General features: G+C 43.8%; 1 protein-coding gene across 2 annotated transcripts in view; it reads right to left on the reverse strand.

The window, feature by feature from the left end:
* Positions 1 to 19058, reverse strand: part of mettl24 (methyltransferase like 24) — a 30959-nt gene that overhangs the window by 2682 nt on the left and 9219 nt on the right. For both annotated transcript variants that reach the window (XM_030110393.1, XM_030110392.1), the window contains exons 2-4: positions 12562 to 12660; positions 8454 to 8587; positions 3567 to 3792 (exon numbers count right to left, since the gene is read on the reverse strand). In XM_030110393.1, the coding sequence (XP_029966253.1) occupies positions 3567 to 3792; positions 8454 to 8587; positions 12562 to 12660 (459 nt within the window). The remainder of the gene's footprint in view (positions 1 to 3566; positions 3793 to 8453; positions 8588 to 12561; positions 12661 to 19058) is intronic.

Below are 19058 nucleotides of genomic sequence, written 5' to 3' on the forward strand. Positions count from 1 at the left end.
TATTCTAAAAAGCTGTAGCTTCTCACCAAATCCACAAGGAATGACCTGAAATGCCAAAATCCTTCAACTCAGTGGTTCTAGAAATTGATCTTACTCTTGGTGGCATCTGAGAAATTTTTAAAATCAAATGAAGGACATATGATGCTCATTTCAAATATGTATTTCCTGTTTGACATATATTTTCAGTCTAATTGTTGTAGTATTCCCATTACATCATGTATTTTTTTTAAGATTTCATTTAATTCTGTCATTTCTCAGACGGGACGGTTTCTGCAACCTTCAGCATGTTTTCATAAATCCGCCCTCACAGTGCTAATGTCATTTCAGAAGCAGAGAGATGTTCATCTTCCTCGGCTGCGGCTCTCTGCAATGAGCTGGTGTTGTCGAGCGTATGACGATCTTATTAAAACAACAGGACTCAAAATTGACAAAAAAAGGAATAGAGGGTAGTTTAATTTTTTTAAAAGTTGTTTTTTTTCCCTTATTTAATTGAGATAGATTTAGAATTTAGGTAGATCACATAATAATATAGTATAATATGCTAGATAAACATTTAGATCGATAAAATAGCTTTGTATTTGATTTGCACTCATTTTGAACTGAGCCAGCAAATTTGCAGAAAGTCCAGTGGCATTGTGTTTTAAGAATTCCTGATAGGTCGATAATCTGAATGACTTGAGACACACACACATAAACACACATCATATTTGCCCTCCACTGCCCGTCATCGCTGTGACAGAGAGTTTGCGTCCGGCAGTGTTTCCGCCCGCTGGCCACGGACTGTGGCTCCTGCTGTTTGTGATTACTTCTGCAAAGCAGTTTTGGGATTAGGAAGCACATTGCGGCAAATTTGAATTCAGAGAGGCTTTTGATGAAAAGTTTTTTGTGAACAAACAAGTTTGCCGAACTGAGAGTACAACTTTAAATCAAAGTTTACACTTTTGGCTCATTAATTACTGTGAAATGTTGTAATTTCACGGTGGGTAAATCCAAGCTATTAACAAGACTCTTCATTTACTTGTTTTTTTTCCCCACATTTGATCCACACAATTTGCCTTGTTAGAATAATTTAACAGTGTTTTTATCTTGTAAAGTAAAAAAGCCAAGATCACACCTTGAGTATTGTTCTGCATTCATGTGGTGAGGATGTGCTCCCTGCTTATCTTTACACTGAAATAATCTGATGGTGTCTTCGTGGAAACACTTTAACAACGTGGAATTACTGGGTGGCTTTTGCTCAGTGTTTTTCTTCGGGTAGTCTTCTGTCCCCGGGTTTGTTTTGTTTTGTATATGCGGAGATGCTGAACTCTGAGTTTCTCCGAGATGAAACGCTCCTGGCCTGGCGGCCGTCACTGCTGATGTGCCGTGTGTGTGAATGAGAACACAAACACTCGCACAATTCATAAGGGCTCATCACATTTTTTTTTTCTCTCTGCCTTAGTAGAAAGGTAATTTGGACAAATGCTATTAAAAGACACTCAGCCATTAACATCAAATAATTGCCTAAACCCAGGAAGCACACTAAGAAGTACTTAATGTAATGATCCACGTGTCTCCGTTGGGTAAGCACTTTAATGGAAATGAACGTACGGAGAAGATATGTCCCTAGAAGCCCAAAGATTGTCAGTTTCTTGCCATTTTTTGCAGCGTCTATTTTAATGCAGTGCCACGCTGCAGTGCTGATGCCGTGACGTTATCCAATTACCGCCGTGATCAATGATGCAACGTGCAGCTCTTTTCCTCTAAATGAGACGTGGCTTCTCGCTCCTGACATTTGTCCCCGGAGTGCCAGCTGTCTCGGCTGGTCACCGGGGCCCCGCCACTGACTCATCCCTGTGGTTTTTAACTGAACGCAGATAAGAAATGCTGCGCAAATGCATATTTTGACCTTTCCGAGCGACTCCGCTTCCTGTCTGCGAGCGAGATGACGCCGAGAAAAGAAACAGTGCTGCTCCTGCTGCTGCTCCTCCGGCACACTGTGTACTCACATTAAAACCTCATTACAAGGATGTGTGCGCAGCTCTGCATTTAAAGCAGGTGAGGACTGTCATCTTCACAACGGCGTGGCGCGCGAACCCACCCTCACACGCCAACATTTATTTGCTTAATTTTTTTGTGCTTCAAACTGACAACTTTGCATATTTCCACATGCTTTGCACGAATCCACATTGTAAGAGCACTAACGAAAAACTCTGATCGCTGCATTTATGTCGAGCCGAATGGCCTGAGCCCAGCAAAAAGCGCATTTCAGTGGCTGCAGGGTTCATTTTGTTTCATAACAGATAAGTATTTGTAGTTGATACACAAAACAATGTTGAAAGTCTTATTTTACACAGTCTAAATAGTAGTAATGCCAAAGTTGGCATTTTATTCTGGGAATGAAGCCAGATTATCAATTGAAACTCATTGAAGTTCTTAAAATATTCATCCTTCTGAAACATCAGTGAGCAGCAAATTTATGTCTGAGTCAATGAAATCTCTTAAGCAGACATTTTTACCTAAATTAATGCATGTTTTGGGGTTCTGGAAGGAAACCGGTGTTCAATTTATTATCCAAGTTTATTTATAAAATGAAAAATGCATGTTTTGTAAAGCGAATTACTGCAGTCGTTACAATGAGGAAACTTTCTGACTTCTAGCTTTGAAAACCCGGCAGTGAAAACAAGCGATGCAGACATTTACCCTGAAAACAACACTTGAGCAAAATCATGTCATCAACTGCATTGTAACATTACATATTAGCATTGACTGTGTGTGTCGAACTGAATTTGCTTGACTTAGCCGTCTCCGCTCGGCTACATCAGTGCTTCCAGCTATGCTCGGGGTAGCGCTGTGCTGGAGTGTGACGGTGGTAAAACACCGCAGTGCTATCTGCCATTCCACTATGCAGTATAAATACACACATTTCCCCTTTATATAATCTTTTAAGAAGGAATAAATCACATAAAGCAGCTGATCCCACCTGCGACAGAATAACTGAATCATTCCTCGGCCTGTAGCTGCTTAATATTAGGAGGATGTCAAGGAGTAGCAGCCAAAATCCCACACTGAGACTTGAAAGGTATCAGGTATTTCCTCCAGTAATCTGTGACGGCTCTGTTCTTCTTCTGAATCCACCTGTGTGAAGCTACTGAAGCAAAGCTTTCAGTCATGAGGAAGACATGTGGATGTATTCATCTTGATCTCCAGAGGACCCCGACTCCTTTGATCCCTCATTATGATTCAGCGCGATTCCTAAACAGACATGTTCGCCAGATCTATATCTGCCTTGATTAGTATGCGCGCTCTCAGTGGCTTCTATATGATTGATCATGTGCAAAGATCCTTATCTGATGAGGTAGAACACAAACCCCGGGGAGCTCTGAGGAGATAACATTCAGCATGATAATATTTTCAGGAGGAAAACAAAGTCGTCTATGGATCCACATTGACCTGGAGCTGGGGACCAGAGAGGGATGAAGCGGAACAAGCCTCTGTTTCCACTCTGTGGTAATGCTGACGCTGAATCTCTCATAAGATTGAAGTCATTTTAAGCTTTATTTATCAACCATTGCCCTCCCTCTTACCTCTCTGTGTCCGAAATTGTTGAGGATGGTGGCGAGCTTCCTGGTGGTGGTGTACTGGTGCTGGGCGACGGCGGCCGGGTTGGGATCCCTCCAGTCTACGGAGAGGCGGTGGAGCCACATGTGGGCCTGCTGCAGGTGAGGCTGCTTCAGGCTGGGATCGAAGCAGTGGACCTCGCAGCCCGACGTGGCCAGAGACGCCTCCAGCGACCTGTCGTAAACTCCCAACCTGCAGCCCGGGCGACACAACACATCCCGGCAGTGGGTGAGTACATCCTTTAGAGCCCAGAGAGATGGTTAGAGAAAGGTTTCACTGAAAGGTCATCCATCTATGCTGCCACCTACACCTTCATAACACAGCCAGGAGAAGTGGTGCAAACAGTCCTCTAAGCCGTTTTTATACCCTTCAAAAATAACTTTTGTGGATTTCTATCCTACTCAATGATTAGATTTCTGCAAATCAAACCCTCTCTGTTTATCTAATGCTATCATTTCCCAGCATTAAAGGGAGATACTGATAAGCTCACAACAGGGCGACGGCTTCTGTTTCATTTCAGTGCCGACTGAGCTTAAACTTTGATAGCAACATGTGCTCACACGCTGCATATTGAAGAGAAAACACAGACGATCAAAGAGCCGAAGAGCTGCTTTCTGACATGAAACATCTGCACCGGTTGTTACAAGTGTCAGACGCTATAAAGTGAATAAAATGATACACAGAAGCTGCATTACAAAGAGCTGCTGTGATGTAGACTTGACCCGCTCATTTAAATCAATATCTCAGAAACAAAGGGAACATGAGGAGTGGACAGCAGGTGCGTGATGCTTCTGTTGCTCCCACTCGTCTCGTTTCCCTCTCTTTTTTGTTCCTTTCCTCCTCGTCTCTTCACTTCAAGTGGCCTGCTTCAACATCCTGAAAGTCTGTGGGGAGAAACATCGCCCCCTTTATCGCTCAATTTTATAATTCTTCTCCTCTCTGACTCACTTTATGGGTAACCTCTCTATTATTCCACCCCTCGCTCTACTAATCCCACAGTTTTCTTCCTTTCTTCCCCCTTTCGGCTGCCGTCTCTGCGGTCCCCGGTGTCTTGTTTGCGCTGCGGCTGTATTCTGTAATTGTGGCGGCGGGGAGCACATTTCACAGTACACGTCGTTCACCGGCGAGGCGCGGGGTCCCCGAATGCCTCTCTCGCTCGCAGGCAGATGAGAGATGAGTTTATGTGCGAGGGATTAAGATGCAACAGGGCGCGCCTTTTTTTTTTTTTTACAGCACTAAATATTTCATTGAGAGTTTTCCATTCTACGGTGGGGGTGGGAGTAGGGGGGGGGGCTCGGCTTTGAAACGCTGCAGTGGCGCCGCAGATGACAGGGATCAGGGATTACTCCCGGTGCAGCAGGGGCAAATAGAAGGGGGAGTCACAGAGGAACCAGTGGCTTTGTGGATGACAATACCGATAAAGAAAGGTCTCTGCTGGCTGTTAGATCGTCTCCTGGGACCAGAGAGTGCAGAGACGGAGACGGTCTGGATGAGTGGATACAGATGCGCAGGTCGTGATGGAAATCTGCTTCAGACGTTGACAGATTCCGTCACGGCAGCACGTGTAGAAATGTGGTGAGTGTAGATGTTTGGTCACAAGCAATCGCAAAGGATTGCAAAACATGATAAGCAGCTTCGAACCCGACTGGCCTCAAAGGGAGCTGCTGTGTCAGCAAGCTGTGGACGTCGAGAGCCTCAGAGGCGAGACTGTTTAACAGAGAAACTCTCAGCGCTCCATCCTTTCTTCATTTGAGTTTTTTTTTTTTTTTTTTTTTTTTTAAATTGCCATGGTGATCTGGAAATATTTCCCTCTTTGTGATTATGTGTCTCCACACGAGTGTTAGTATGGGTGATGAAGTGCGGCTATTTTCAATTTTTCCTGCCGTGGCTCAGCATGTATAAGTGCTCTGAATGTTCTGCTCTTCAGCCTTGAATCTGTGTAAGTGGACTTATTTCAATGAACTAAAATGTTTTTTTTTCTTTTTTTGCATTTTTGTGGGTGAATTCAGGACAAGGTTGAATGAAGAGATGCACACAGATTGGATGTTGGACGCTTGCAAATTCTTCATAATGAGAAGTGATAGAATATCGTAACACAAATGTAGTTGCAGGAGTGTGAACAGACAAAAGAGACAGCGGCTTGTTCCCTTGTTGCATTTCAGATAAATTTGACCTGTTTTCAAAAGTAAATTGACTGAAGTTCAAACTGTGTTCTTTGTAAGTTAAAAAAAACAAATTGAAATCTATGCGATTTATTAAAATCTAATTGCGTCTCTGGTCTTTGATGTCAGTTTGATCAAAAGGTGTGTACGAAATGCAAACACAGTGTCAGAATGAAGCAGAAGAGGAGGGTCTCCCCCTCCATCGCTCTCAGCAAAATTGCAAACTGTATTTACTGTAACTGATGTCGTGACTGGCTGCTCTTTTACGTTAAAATCTGTAGTGCGCACATGCAGCGTACTTTATCTCACAGCCGATGTTTTGACACGCCGCGCTTCAACAGCCACTGCTGCAGATAATCAACGAATGAGGATGATTATCTATTAAGGAGCTTGAAGTTTTTTGCATCCTTGTGAATAAAAGTGGCCTCACTGATGTCTCAACTCAAGAGGTGAACAGTGGAGGGGGCGAGTGGTGTGATCCTGCAGCGCTACGTGACAACACTCTCACAAGGTTCAGGTGTGTGAACAAGGAGACATTAGAAATATGCAGGATGTGGCCTTTCAGGACCAGGAGGGCATTTTACACACACACACACACACACACACACATGCACACGCATGCATGTGCGCACGCACACAGACGCACACACCTTGTACGCTTTTATCTTAGAAAGACACAGTTTACTTATGGTTCCTCCACTTACAATATAAATTACTATAAAGATGGTCTTTCAATAAAATGATTAATGGCTTCTCATTTCTATTTATCATGGTTTCTGCTCCAAAAAGAAAATATCACATGGGTGGGTGGGCACCGTTTGATATACGGTGATCATTCCCTCTGATGCTCATGCTCCATAAAAGCAAAGCAGCGGTTCAAAGCTCCCTCTGACTGGCCAGAACATGAGCTGCTTTTATAGGAAACCACCATTCATCCTCACGGTCTCTGATTACGCTGCGCCACCACGGCGTTGGAAAAGCAACCTGTGACCAGACGGAGAGAGGGGCTCAGACTGAACCTGACGAGAGAGAGGGAGGTCCAAGTGGGGAAGGTGAAAGGTGGACGACTGGGCTTTCATGTGGAAGAACATCCTGCAGCCCCCCTATAGACCAGCATGTGACTGACCAATCGGAGGACAGCTGCTCGTCCTGCCCAGGCACATCAATCCACGGCTCGTTAAGCAGTATGCAAATGAGATGCAGTGTGCAGAAAGACATAAAAAAAAAAAAAAAAAAAGCATCTGCGTGTGTGTGATACCTTCCGCTACTTCTATACACTAACAGTATTTGACATTTCCATTAAGCCCGGGCTTCTGCGCAGCAGCAGCAGATTGCACTTGAAGGGTTTGTGAGTCTCCTGTACAGCAGAGCGAAGCTCTCCAGAGAGCGCGATATGCAGCATACCTGGCAGAGATCCAAGAGTCTGACCAAGAACTTTATGTGTGTTTGTGCCTGTGTGCTCGAGTGTGTGTGTGTGTGTGTGTGTGTGTGTGTGATGAATATAGGTCAGATAGGGCGCACTTGGAGGAGCTTCAGAGAGCAGTTTGCAGTTTGGGTTGATGAACTGTCTCTGGCTTCATTGGACATTTCATTTGTTATCTGTGTAGTTATTCGTCTTTTTTTTTTTCTTTTTTCTTTTTCATAATTTCATTTTTTTTGGTCAGTTTGCCATCGTTGCATTAGCCAGAGTTGAAAGGCAAGTTCGTGGAAATTGGATTTTTTCCCGAGGTCTTCAGGGATCAGTTAGATAGGAGTGAAAAATGTTAATGCAGCTCCGCTTGACTTTAAAGAAAAGTCCGACCCGTGTGTCACTTTTTCCAAGATGACATTCAGGGCAAATATTGAATCGTTTTCTTAAACCAAAGAAATTCATGATGGTTTTGCTTCTTACTTTCTTGCCACATGCCAGCGTTGCTTGACGCTCGATTGCTTTCTCATCACTCAGCCAGTGAACATCAGACCTGTTTTCCCCTCAGCCTCTCAGTTTGACCTCTGAACCCTTCTCCACAGAGAACCAGGAAGCCATAACAGCGGCGCGCGCCCCCCCCCCCTTCCCTCCCCGCTCGCCTCCCGTCCCTGCTGCTCCCCTACATCGGAGCCCGGCCTTTTTTGATGCCAGCACACCTGCGCTGTCTCTCAACAGGCGAATTAATAAGCTCCGTCTCCCAGCAGGAAAATCCCCCCAGACCTCTGCTACACCTCCGTACAGTGGAGAGCCAGCGGGGCAGAACCAGCTAGGTGTGATCCGTGACACGAGGCCAACCGGGAGTGATTGACTCCCCAGTCTTAAGAAGGTCAAGTACCTTGGTGGTCTGGCTGACTGGATTTAAAATTACTTGCCACTCAGCGAGAGAAGAAGAGGTGGGGCTGGGTGTCGGATGAGCCGCAGTCGAGGCGAATACGGGACCGGGTGAACCTTTTTCAGTGTTATTCAATTAATTTTCGAGAGTTATTGGCAAGTTCAACTCCTTCTTGACCCCCAAAATGCAGGAAAATGTTTCTACGTTGAGAGGAAAGACACAAAATGGGCATTTTAGTCGTTGAAATGATGAGACAAAGAGACATGATTCTCATATAGAAACAGACCTGATATAACAGACTTGGCATGACGACTCTGACAAAAGTGGAAAAGTAACACGGATCCAGTTAAATAAAACGAGAACAAGTGTTTGTTTGTTAGGCTACACTCACCCAAACGAGTAAACCCTGCAGTGTTTGCTCTGCATCCTGTGGACCAGGCTGTACATGGGGTCCAGGCACAACGCCCAGTCCCCAGCAGACCCTCTCTGGACAGCGTCCGTGCCAATAAATGATGAGCACGACACCTGGACACACAGGAAAAACACACACAAAAAAAGACACAATACATGAACATACAGCAGCCATTTCTTTAATAGAGTGCGGAATTTCTTGTCACAGCTATGCTGCGATATATAATGGCACAAACAGGATGAGAACAAATAAAACCAGAAACAAATGACTGTTGATGTGTCTCCAAAACAATCCAACTGTTGGTTCTCTAAACTGCGAATACAGACATTAAACACATACCAGCGTTGTGAAGCAGATGTGTGTATACTGTATGTGTATGTGCAGGCATTAGTCTGACATCTCACAGTGCGATTAATCGAGTTCTGTTAGGTTTAAAAGATCTTTAATTCGCAGTGGCAGTTCGGCTGACACTCTGACCCGCAATGATACGATGGACTCTTTTTTTCCCTCTCCATATCTTTGTTAAATGCTTGAAATCATCGAAAGCTGCTTCTGAAGTCGACCCTGGGCTGACGTATGCACAGCTGGGACCAAGGCTTCAGTAGACCTGCCAAATAACAAGTTACAGTGGTGGCCAATGACATTTTCAGTGCTGTACAGTTTTTCATTGCCTCTCTCAAAGGAAAGTGGCTAATTTAACATCAGAAGCAAACTGTTAAGAATGTGTCCAGCTCTCAATATCGCTTTGAATATTTAAACCTCAACACATGGGCATCGTTACTGAGCCGTTTGTCTCATGCCAGCTTGCTCATAAAAGCTTTGTTAAATAATATATTGCTGCACAGAAAAGTAGTGTTTCTCCTAATCCAAGCATTTCTTCCTCAAAATCATCAAATGTGCTCTGGCATTATGTGTTCATCTCACCTATTGTTGCCACAGTACCGGTAATTGTAATTCAAATGATGTGTGTATGTGTGTGTGACTTGAGCCGGTATAAACTACGCATTGCACGCCAGCATGTCGGCTTTGCGTCGTATGTCTGCTGCCTTTGCAGGCGGCGAAGCGTCGGCGCGGGAGCTGCCCCTCAAATGTTTGCTGTCTGATTCCTTTAAGCTGCGTCTGCGGCGGAGATTCAGTTTGTCAAGGATGAGATGCTGCTGATCGGCTGCGGTGCGATCTTACCGGGCTGAAGCTCTACTGTAGAACGGGTCAAGTGCAAACACAGCAGCAAGTACATGAATAAGTGTGTGTTTAATTTCAAACTCTGGCTTCGCTGCAAACAGGATTCAGAGCTCATTTGGAAGGTGTGATCATTACTTTCCAGCGGTGTTCACTGTGCATGTTTCTTATGAAATCTCATTGTATGCTTTTAATATTTGGCAAATTGATTTTTAAATAACCTCTTAGACGCAGTCTTGCTGCTGATCCTGTGGAGTAAAAGTTTCCTTTATCAGCTTGTCCGGTGACAAGTCAGCAGGAAGGAACCGGATGAGTGAAGTGCCGCTCCGCCTTTTCACCGGGGAATCAAAGTCACCTGACGGGCCTTTTGTTCCACAGAGTGAAAGAACTGCATTGTACATGCAGGGTGGTATGATGATCTCTTTGAAATGGATTTGTGAGGGTGGAACGCACTCCATTACGGGCGTCAGTGGTAATGCGTTCCAGCTGAAAGCATTCATCTGCATACAATATGCTGTGTGTAATGAAATGCAAAATCGCTCTTGATTATTTTGCCACTTTACACCTGCAGACAGGCTGCCGAACAACGTCACACTGAACGCTGAGATGACCCGAAAGAGCGCTTTTATCGATCCTACATTACCGCGAACGAAAGACAACGACTTAGAACCAGAAATAATCTCACGCTTAATTTCATGCTATTAGAAAAAAATTATTTTATGGACGTGTTTCTTATCTGGCGTGCGTGAGTGCATGTGAAGGTGTCGGCGTACGCGTGCGCGCGCGCGCGCAGGTAAGCCGCCGGCTGAGTATTGATTGGACAGCTGTGTCGCAGAGCATCCCTGTGAGTAACAGTTCCAGCAGGCGGTGTGTCAGTCAGCATTACAGCTGAGAGCGCTGCCGTCCCTGCACCGGCTCCCTCCGCCCGCGCCTGTCACGGTCAATGATGGACAGTTAGCTTCCACAGCTACACACACGCACACACACACACACACACACACACACACAAATTCATTATGAGCCGGATTTCTGCTTTGTGCGAGATACAGACTGCTCGCTGACGCTGACTCATTTGGAGTGGAGGTACTCTGAGTTCTGACTGCATTGTGTGGGTGTGGAAAAAAAAAAAAAAAAAAAAAAAGAGATAAGATGCTTATTTATTCCCCGGCTAATTTCATTACAAATACCAGCTGCGGCGCATGCAGGCGAAAACTAGACTGTGTTTGAGTCAGTTTGCGTTGCATTCACAGTGTGAATGAATTCCAGGCTTGTTCCGTCCCTTGATACGATGCAGGACATCTTAATCGATTTGTAACATTTCATTCTGATCGAATCTGAATGTGACATACATCCTGAACAAATTCAAATACACCCTGATTGATAATTACAATGACGAGACTCGTTCTCTCTCTCTCGCTCTAATCTACGGTCTTTATGCTGCATTCAGGCACCTGGTTGCCGCGTTTGGATAATCCTCGATTCAGTTCCATTCAAATCTAATTCAAGTAGTGGAAAAATGTGATTCAGAAGACAATCGCTCCCTGATGGAACAGAGCCTGCAGCGAAATATCAAGCGCTGCCAATTCCACAATGAAAAATACAAAAGAACAAAAAAACATACCATGTTCAGACCTGAGGAGAGGAAAAAGTTTGGAAGCCAGAGACTTGCGAGCCAGAAATCGATACGCTATGATGTTCCTGGATTTACTTTTGAAAGAAATTGTGTTGCCAGTGAAAACACACTGAAGGTTTTTGGGGTTTTATATTTTACATGAAACCATCAAAAATAAACTACGCTGAGTCCCATCTTTCCATCCATCTATCTACACCACTTTGTCCAAGCTGGGGTTGTGAAGGGCTGAAGCCGATCCCAGCTGACTGCGAGCAAGAGGTTACCAGTCCATTTCATGGTCAAAAATAGAAAGAAACAGTCACACACAGTCAAATTCACACCTACCGGAAATTTAGCTTTAACCGAAAATGCGTGTTTTTGGAGCATCAGGAGAAAACACACACTGGCAAACCAGACTCACTATAGAAAGGCCCACAAGTCCGGACTGGACCTGGGGATGCTTCCACCTCTGGGCGCAGCATATCCACAATAGTGCTGTACGTTCATACCAGGCTTGGCATCGTCACGTCTGGTTGCACTGCGGTCGTTTGCTGCGCTGCATTTGGCCCGTCAGCTTTCTTTGTTTAACTCCATCAGATGACTGCGGTATGGAATCATCAACAACCCAAAGCACGATTTTGCAACTGTGATTATTGAGTCTAATGCTGAGCTTTAAGACGGAGGATTAGTAACAGTCTCGTGTCCATACATGCAGTGAAGAAATGAACTGTTTAGTTTTGCTTTACATAAAATCTTCAAGGCTTTCTTGAGTAAATTTCCCAGCATTTTGTTTGTGTTGTAGGAGAGACTGCATATCTTGACTACTCAGTCTGTGATATTTTTTTTTATCTCTCCGACACCTCAGTTGGAGGCTGCTCTGGAGAGCGCCCCCAGTTAATTTCCGCTTGTGAACAAGCTAAGTGTAAATAACTGCGATAATGATGTGACATTGCTTGAGTCAGGTACAAATCCATCCAACTTAGTTGAGTTTTTGGCACTTGGATGAGTGGAATAGACTCTGTGATGGACGTGAACTGTCCGGGGTGAACCCTGCCCTCGCCCAGCGGCTGGGATTGGCTCCAGCACCTCGTGACCCTGAACAGGATCAGCGGTTCAGAAGATGAGCGAGTGAATAGAACAGAATAGAAATACTTGCATTCTTGAAATTTCAACTTTGCTGCAAGCGGCATACTTTTTGAATTGCACATGGGCCGAAACATCATTTTATGAATAAATCAGGTTTTATGCAGGAGGAAATTACATTATGTGCCCTTCAGAGCTCACATGATGACTCACTTGAGGAGTTGTAATGTAGTTGAGAAATCTTTTTGCTTCATCCTCCAGGGAATGGCTTTCACTGGCCCAGGGCTCCAGGTCTATACGCCACCGTGGAACCTACAACGAAACACACACACACACACACACATTCACAATCAGTAATAATGAAAAGGTTCGTGGAAATTTCCAATTACTTCACATCAAAGTAGGCCACTCTCAAGACACCAAATACAAGGACAGCAATAAAGGCGGCATTATTCTTGCAGGTATTATAACCCACTTGTGTGCAGCTGCTTGATAGATCTGGGTCGCTGTGTGCTCTGGAGGATTTTTCCAACACGTGTTCACGACAAATAAACTGCTTCAGTTAATTTCTATTGTTTCGTCAATAACAAGGATGCCGCGGTTTCTTTACATAAAACGTGTGCTGTAAAGTGAAGACGGCAAATTATCAGCAGTGAGAGGTCCAGTCGCATTGAGACTTCATCCTCGGCTGGCGGGAGAGATTTGATGCTGTGAACACATTCCTGAAAGTTGGCGGCGCGCTGCTCTGCAGTCTTCTCATTTCTGCTGGAATGCGTCTGTGTGTGATTACAGAGGTGGAGTGCTTACAGTAGAGCGAACAGCCCAGATAAAGCTGTAATGATGCACTTGCAAAGCCATTTGTCGGGTCAAACACGGTGGTCAAGCGTTTGTTAACAGCTCTTAGCGTTGGCTTTTCACCGCCTGTGCTGCTTCACTCCTCACCAGTGGTGGAAGCGCACTGCTTTTTTTTTTTTCTTTTTTTTTTTCCCACCGTGACGCTGGACCATTCTTGGCGTGGAAGACAGAATCGTGTTTGGGTTTTTTCCAGGCTGCGGGCACATCTGGAGATAACTCTGTTAAAGGGCATTGTCCGTTTGGGAAAACAGTCTCTCGCTGGAATTTGCTCTCATGTTTCATTGAATTGAACTTTTCTCCTCACAACTGCTGCATTCAACAGAGAGAAACACAATTCTTTCAGTTCATACAAGTTATTTATTTAATATATGTAGATCTGCAGGTATTAGATTCTCCACTAGACGTCAAAACGTTCTCTTGCTGCCTGATGTGTCCCGCCGGATGAGAGTCGCCACGTTGGAGAGATAACCGCTGTCACATTATCTGCAGCGGTCGTAATGTTCCGGCTGATCTCTGCGCTCCCACACATCTCAGTCCATGTTTACAGAAAGCGTGCCTTGTTTGTATACTGTACTCTGTGTGAGTTTACATGAATGTGTCCATAAACTCACAGCTCTCCACTAACAGTCCGACAGTGAAGCCCGTCCAGGATCGGCTCGCACAGAAAATCAGCCGCTCCTTTAATGGCAGCAGAACCGCTCAGTGTTTGGCATCCAGCCTTCAATCGATTTGCGGTATGTCAAAACATCTAAATGCTCGCCCTTCATCGCCTCTTCTCCTCCTTTCTCTCATTTCTCTACTTCCAGCTTTTCTTTTCTTTTTGACTTTCTTCATTTTTCTATTCATGATCCAGTCATTCTGCGTCTGCAGCATCTTGGTTAAAATCACAATCGGAGCGCATCATGTTTGAGCTACTAAATACCCAATTCAGCAACATATTAGGTTATTCAGTGTAAATCACAGCGGCAGGTGCATCGGTATGCAGAATGACATCTTTCTTCTGGCTGTCTGATTGTAACCTCCGGCTCAGTCTTTCCTCGGAGTGTTACAGACGGTTCAATTCCTCCAGAAAATTGAGATTCCGACCACATAGCAGAAATCTCTCTGGCAGAACCCACAATCTGACAAAAAAAAGAAAGAAAACCGTAATACCACTTCCAATCAACACTGCTGCAATAAAAAGGAGAGGAGAGTTTCAGAGGCAGAAAGAATGAATGTAAGTATGCGAGTCCATTTGCACGTAGACAAATAGCGTCTGCCTTCCTTGAATCGCAGGGACGCTGAAAGCTCCCCGAGCGCGCCGTCTCTGAGCTGCCTTTTCATCTTCCTACCCAGTTGTCCCTGCACAGCTGAGCTGTCAGGCCCCATACGTCACCCTGCTGCAGGTATAGGGCCCGAGCTGCTGATCAGTCCACTGATATTTGGGACAATAGATCCTCTGGAAGCCTCCAGCACACTGAGCCAGGTTTAAATATGAATGTGAAATTTTTTTTTTTAAATTTTCATGTTTCCTAATCATCTAGAAAACATGAATTTTAGATAATTGAAAGAAACTCAATTTTTCATTCTAATTTCATCAATCATTCCCCTAAAAAGATCCCAAGAAACCTTTTGTGATGTCCTTCTTATGCGAAATGTAAGATGAAGTAAATGATGCACGCGTTGTGCTCCACATGCCTCTGAGCCCTGACTAACTGGTGAATCATCAGCGAGCGGCGATGAGATTAGTGTTAAGCCCCATGTTCAGTCAAGCAACAACAAGTCATCAGCACCTTAGGGACACAAGTGGCGAGCGGTGTTAATAACAACCACACAAAGCGTCACTCAGAAGTGTCGAGCCTCGGCTCTTCAGACTTTAATCCCCCCGACATTAGATATAATTACGTCCTCAGCAGGAACATTTAAGGTTTAAGGCTTTACATAAATGGCAGGATGGAGCATGTGAATTATTAATTAATTACGAGACAAAAGGAATATATTCTAGCTATGCTGTCTTTTCAGAAGCTGCTGTTGAGTCGAAGGTGAGCGCTGAGAGAAAAACATAGTGGAAATGGCAGAGGTAAATGTTGTCAATTCAGATAATTCTCTAATCAGAAGTTCAGAGAAAAGCTGAAAACTGTTTCAGTCATATCTTTAAGCCAAAAGAAATGGGGAGGTTTCTTTTTAAGGGGTAAGTGAAGAAATAAGTTTGAAAGATCAATTGTGGCCAGAAGAAATGAGTTTCAAACTAAAGTGATCAGAACACTGCATGCTTGACATTGGAAAAAGAAGAAAAAAAAAACCTTACATTGTTCATGAATTGATAAAGAAAAAGAATTTGTTTGAGTGTTCGAAATGAATGCTATTTTACGTCAGTTTAAATGGTAAATCGTACAGCCTGGTTAATGACGACCCCGAAGTCACAATGGCCTCAAAAGGTTCAAAGCTCCAGATTTTTATTTGTCACAAGCACAATTAAACACAGCATAATGTGCAGTGAAAGAATGAAGATGGTCATAAAAATATTTCAACCTGCTTTCAGCCTATAAGTTCCTCTGTTTGGACGTCTTTATGAAAAGCAGTGGAGCAGCTGAAGTCAAGACCGAGAAAACTACGAAGAAGCTGCAGGAAAGATTCAGCCGATAAAAGAGAGAAAAGAACGCTTTTCAATTCTGCAGCCTTGATGCACAAATAATAAGCACATAGAACCTTTCTGAATGAAACTCAACCTGCAGTCTCATCGTGGAAATCAGCAAATCAAAAACCTACTGGACAGATTGAGATTAAATTGAACTCTATAATCACAACTACCAGAGATGAAGCATCACTTGCACCTATATTTGTCGTTGTGCACGTGCCGTCTTTTCATCTATTTGTCTTTTCCTCTTTATTTGCCCATCAGAGTGAATATTTCATTGAATTTGGAAACAGATTTTTCTTATGTGTATGGTAGCAAAAAAATTGAGTTGTGCAGACAGAGAATACATTTAAAATTGGAAAATATCAAAAACTTATGGATACAGATGTCAAGTGAATCCAACGCACACCAAAATCATCACCGTGGATTCATTGCTGACGTGGTAAACATCACTTATGTTTGCAGAGTTGCAATTCTGACGAGTGTTTGAATGATTTTTAAGTCAAGAATCGACACATTTTGGAGTTGTCTCTGCGCCTGGTTTATAGAGCAGGGTGTGTGAGTGGAGCCGGAGTGTGAGAGAGGTGTAAGAAGCCAGGCCGAGCATGAGTAATCCCGGGGAGAGTGAAGATGGATGGGTGAACAAGAGATGACGGGTAATACAAGAGCAGACTGTCTACCAGAACAATGAGGGCAAATGAAAAGAAGGGCACAGCGTGAAGTGGAGAGGGCCAGGTGGAAACTGGTGAACACGCAGACGGAGAAGGAAATGCACTTCAAGAAAATGTGTGGGGGAAAAAACATTAAAAAAAAATCCCTGTTTGCTGTTTGAATTTAAACCAAGAAGAACCGATTTGCCAAAACAGTTGATGACAGTGTGGTGAGTTGTGTAAAAAACAAAAATAGTCGAGAAACTGCAAATCAAAGTAACTGATTAGTCAGAAAGTAACTTTAGACCTCAGTGGCTGAAACCTTTATTATCAGTTAATGACCGTTTCGTTTATTAAATTCAGCTGGAATCACATACAGAAGGTGCTCTGGAACGAGGATGCTTGCTGTTCTTGAAAGCAGCGTATTTTAAAAACTAATTAGGACTTATCTACAATGAGGAGAAAAAAAACCCCACTATCAGAGTCTTAAAGAAAGGTCAGATAACGACGTGTTAATTCATTGCCGACAGGGAGGATCCCTCCTGAAGTTATAAGGAGCACTCTTCATGCTGCTGTCACTGGCAGAGTGTTTGTTCCAAATATTGCTTTTTGCCATTCATAAAGCTGGACACTCAAAAAAGGCACTTTTAGGGAAGTCCTTGTTGGCGTGACAAAGAAAAGCAGCAAACAAGTCACCACATGATCGGCACAAACCAACAACATTGTCATCACACATAAAATCTGAATGAATGGATCTTTGTTAGGCAAATGTCAAGGACACCCTTCACTTTATTCACATTACTGCTCGTTTTAGACTCATGAAGTCTTATTTTTGACAGTGTTTGGATGTTCTTTTCTACTTTGAAATCTAAATTACTTCATGAACACACAATTAGCATCCAGTAAGACAGCAGATAGCTTCAGATATTGTTTTTATTAAAGCTCAAACAAGAAAACAAAACAGAATCACTGCAAATCTCAATATGGCAGCTTCTTATACAACTCATCCCTGAGAGGGAAGAGCTCGTCTACTTGGAGGTGAGGAGAAGAAGTTCAACACAGCTGTGATCACTGGTGTTCAGACTGTTAAGAAGTAAACAACCAGCCAGTGCTTGTATTAACACTTGATCACCGGTGCGCTGGATGTCGTGAGGACCCAGGCAACAGGTGAGCTGTGTCTGCGAGGGAGAGCCGCCATCCGGCCCCGCAAGCAGCAGGGTGCGAAGCCTGCTGCTCTTTTTTTTTTTGCGATTGCTCTCGCCAAAGCTGAGACTCTTCAGAAACGTTCCACAAGCTGTGAAGCTGAGAGGTCAAAGCTTTTAGTTCAACAGCATGAGGAATGTTTTTTTTTTTTTTTTTTTTTTTTTTGACACTTCAGACTCTTTCGAAGTTGGAAAATGTTCAGTGACAGGCTGTATTTTCCTGACTGCTTGGGAGGGAAAAAGAAAAAAACAAAACAAAACAGCAGCTCTGATGTCAAACGAAGGTCAAGAAAAGCGATGGACAAGTGAGCAGAGAAGCAGTGGTTTAATGAAACAGCTGGTGGCTGATTCACATTAACCCCCCTCTGTTTTTCCGGTAGGTGGTAAATCCAGGTGCGTGAGAGATTTGTGCCGCTGGAGGCTCGTGCTAATGCGATTCAGGGAAAGATGCTATGTTTTTACTGCTTACAGCTGGGCGGTAATGCTCAATTTATCACAGGCTGAAGCTTCATCACTTAAGAAAACAGCAGAATCATACTTAGAGGAAAATGAAGCATTGTTTTTTGTTGTTTCAAGTATTTTAATTAAGCAATTAACATTTTTCTTTTATTTGATCAAAGGGTCAGATAAAAAGGTGTCTTTACAACTTATTCAACACATATGTACGGACAGCAAATTGACGCATTTTATCTTAAGAATTGATCAGCCTCCAACACAATGTGACCGTTCAGTAGATGGAGGATGATCTCTGGGAATCAGGCCTGTAAGCCCGATCGTCCTGAATAATCTGGGATATGTGAGCCTGGCGGGCCGACAAGATGCAGCTGTCTCTATTTCCTGCAGTGTCGTCTCTATTCCTCCGGCACGCCGGGCTCAAAAGCCAATCCCAGCTCAGCGCCGGAGCGCAGTGAGAGACAGGACGGGTATAACAGAATTAAAGTGTGGTATTACACTGATCTTTTTTAATAAAGGCGGTAATCTCAGAAGAGTTCAGCCTCAGTCTGAGAGGCGGAGGAGTGAAGAGAGGCACAAGGAAAGGGACTGGAAGCGAAGTGTTTGTATGTGTGAAGGAGAGAGCGCTGAGAAATTTGAGGCTGTGGCACAGATGGTGCGAACAGAGGATGGAGTGATTGTTCTCTTCGTGTTGTTTTTCATTCTAAAAAAGAAGTCAAGCAAAACCGCATGCGGGATGCCTTTTCTGTACGAGAACAGAGCTGAAAGCAGTAAACACAACCCCAGGAATGGATTCATTTCACTGAGATTTTTTTTTCCCCCATTGTGTTACATTGCAGCACACTGTCTCACTCTTTATTCAGGCAATGTCATTATTTTTCCAAAGTGATGCAAATCAAACCTGATAGGATAGACTTCTGTGTCCAGTTGTCT

This window comes from Salarias fasciatus, chromosome 15, assembly GCF_902148845.1.
Source record: "Salarias fasciatus chromosome 15, fSalaFa1.1, whole genome shotgun sequence".
Lineage (NCBI taxonomy): Eukaryota > Metazoa > Chordata > Actinopteri > Blenniiformes > Blenniidae > Salarias > Salarias fasciatus.